General features: G+C 46.4%; 1 protein-coding gene across 1 annotated transcript in view; it reads right to left on the bottom strand.

Annotated features, from left to right (window-relative positions):
* Positions 1 to 1,417, bottom strand: part of cgna (cingulin a) — a gene marked incomplete at its 3' end in the record, with an annotated part of 28,597 nt that overhangs the window by 2,825 nt on the left and 24,355 nt on the right. The window contains 3 exon segments of the mRNA XM_014009695.1: positions 336 to 499; positions 575 to 683; positions 753 to 871. Coding sequence (XP_013865149.1) covers positions 336 to 499; positions 575 to 683; positions 753 to 871 — 392 coding nt within the window.

Genomic DNA, 1,417 nt, shown 5'->3' with positions numbered 1-1,417 from the left:
GGAAATATGTCGCTACGTCACACAGTGGAGTCTCTCTGATTGGTTGATGCGGCGCGTCGAGCTGCAAAAGTTCAGATTTTCTAACTTCAGCGATTTGAGCCTCAGCACGTCGAGCGCTCAGATCGTTCAAATCGTTCAAATCGTGCTGCTCTAATCGCGCTTGAGGCGCCGCAGCACTTCCTGACGCTGATTGAAGTGCGTCCACCATAGACTTTGTATGTAAACCTGCTGCTCCTGATGCTGAAAATCGCGTTCGGTGTGAACGCACCATTACACAACAGTTCCTGAAATCTCCCCGTGTGTAATTTAAAATAAAATAAAAAAACAAGACTTACTTGAGCTCGGTCTCCAGAGCGCTGACTCTGGACTGCAGGGCTTCTCTGAGCTCCACCTGTTCCTCCATGTCTCTCTGGGCCTTCCTCCTGAGAGCCTCGATCCTCTCCAGCTCTGTCTCGCTCTCGTCCACCTGCCTCTTCAGAGCCTTCACCCTGAGAGTCAGCTGCAGACACACACACACACACAGGTCAGGACTGTGTCTCCTCTAACATTGTGTTGTTAGTGTTCACAAACAGACCTGGTCTCTCTGTTCAGTGTGTGCATGCCTCTCCTCGTCCAGCGTCATGTTCAGTTCCTTCAGTTTCCTCTCCAGACGACGCTGTGAGGCCAGCACCGAGTTCTTCTCTCTGACAGTCAGGAGGAAACATGAGCCCAGACGTTGAGATGAGATGTTTTCTGGTCACACCATAACGTACCTTTCCTCCATCCTCAGACGTTCCTCCAGCTCCTGGATCTTAGTTTCCAGCTGGGAGACTCCTGTTGATGATCGAGAGTGAGTCTCCATGTCAGCGACACGATTCCTCATCTCCTTCAGCTGCAGACACACAGAAAACCACAGGAGCTTTCAGTGAATGCTCAGACCTTTAATTAGAGCAACGAAGACAAACTCCTGAATAAAACACATTGTTCCTCATGCAAGAACATGTTTGTATTTTATCCTAAATTTCTCTTACTGTACCTTTGCTCATATGAAGGGTTCGTACCAACATGTCATGTCAGATTCAACAAACTCTTCTATCTTCAGGAAAACTGTGTAAATGAGCTGTGTAAACTGATGAATGTGTATCAGCTGCTCGAGGAGAGGACATTAGCATAATTACCACCCTAAAAACACCATATAAGGCTACGTTTCCTGTCCCACATACCAGGAAGTGTTCATTCATAAATGACATCACAAAGTAAAAAAGAACTTTATGAGTTCACAGATTGAAGTTCTGCTCTCAGAGATCCAGAAAAGAAAACCTGTCATTTTTAGCAGGTCAGCTGTGGAATTAAAGGAGCTGCTGAAGCTGAGGAATGAAATAACAGCTGTTAACATTAATGTTGTGCGGGTTGGTACAGTTAGTGACAGTACAACCAC

Source organism: Austrofundulus limnaeus, unplaced genomic scaffold (assembly GCF_001266775.1).
Source record: "Austrofundulus limnaeus strain Quisiro unplaced genomic scaffold, Austrofundulus_limnaeus-1.0 Scaffold60, whole genome shotgun sequence".
NCBI classification, from domain to species: Eukaryota; Metazoa; Chordata; class Actinopteri; order Cyprinodontiformes; family Rivulidae; genus Austrofundulus; species Austrofundulus limnaeus.
Note: the sequence above shows the minus strand (reverse complement) of the source record. Positions and strands in the feature narration are given on the sequence as shown.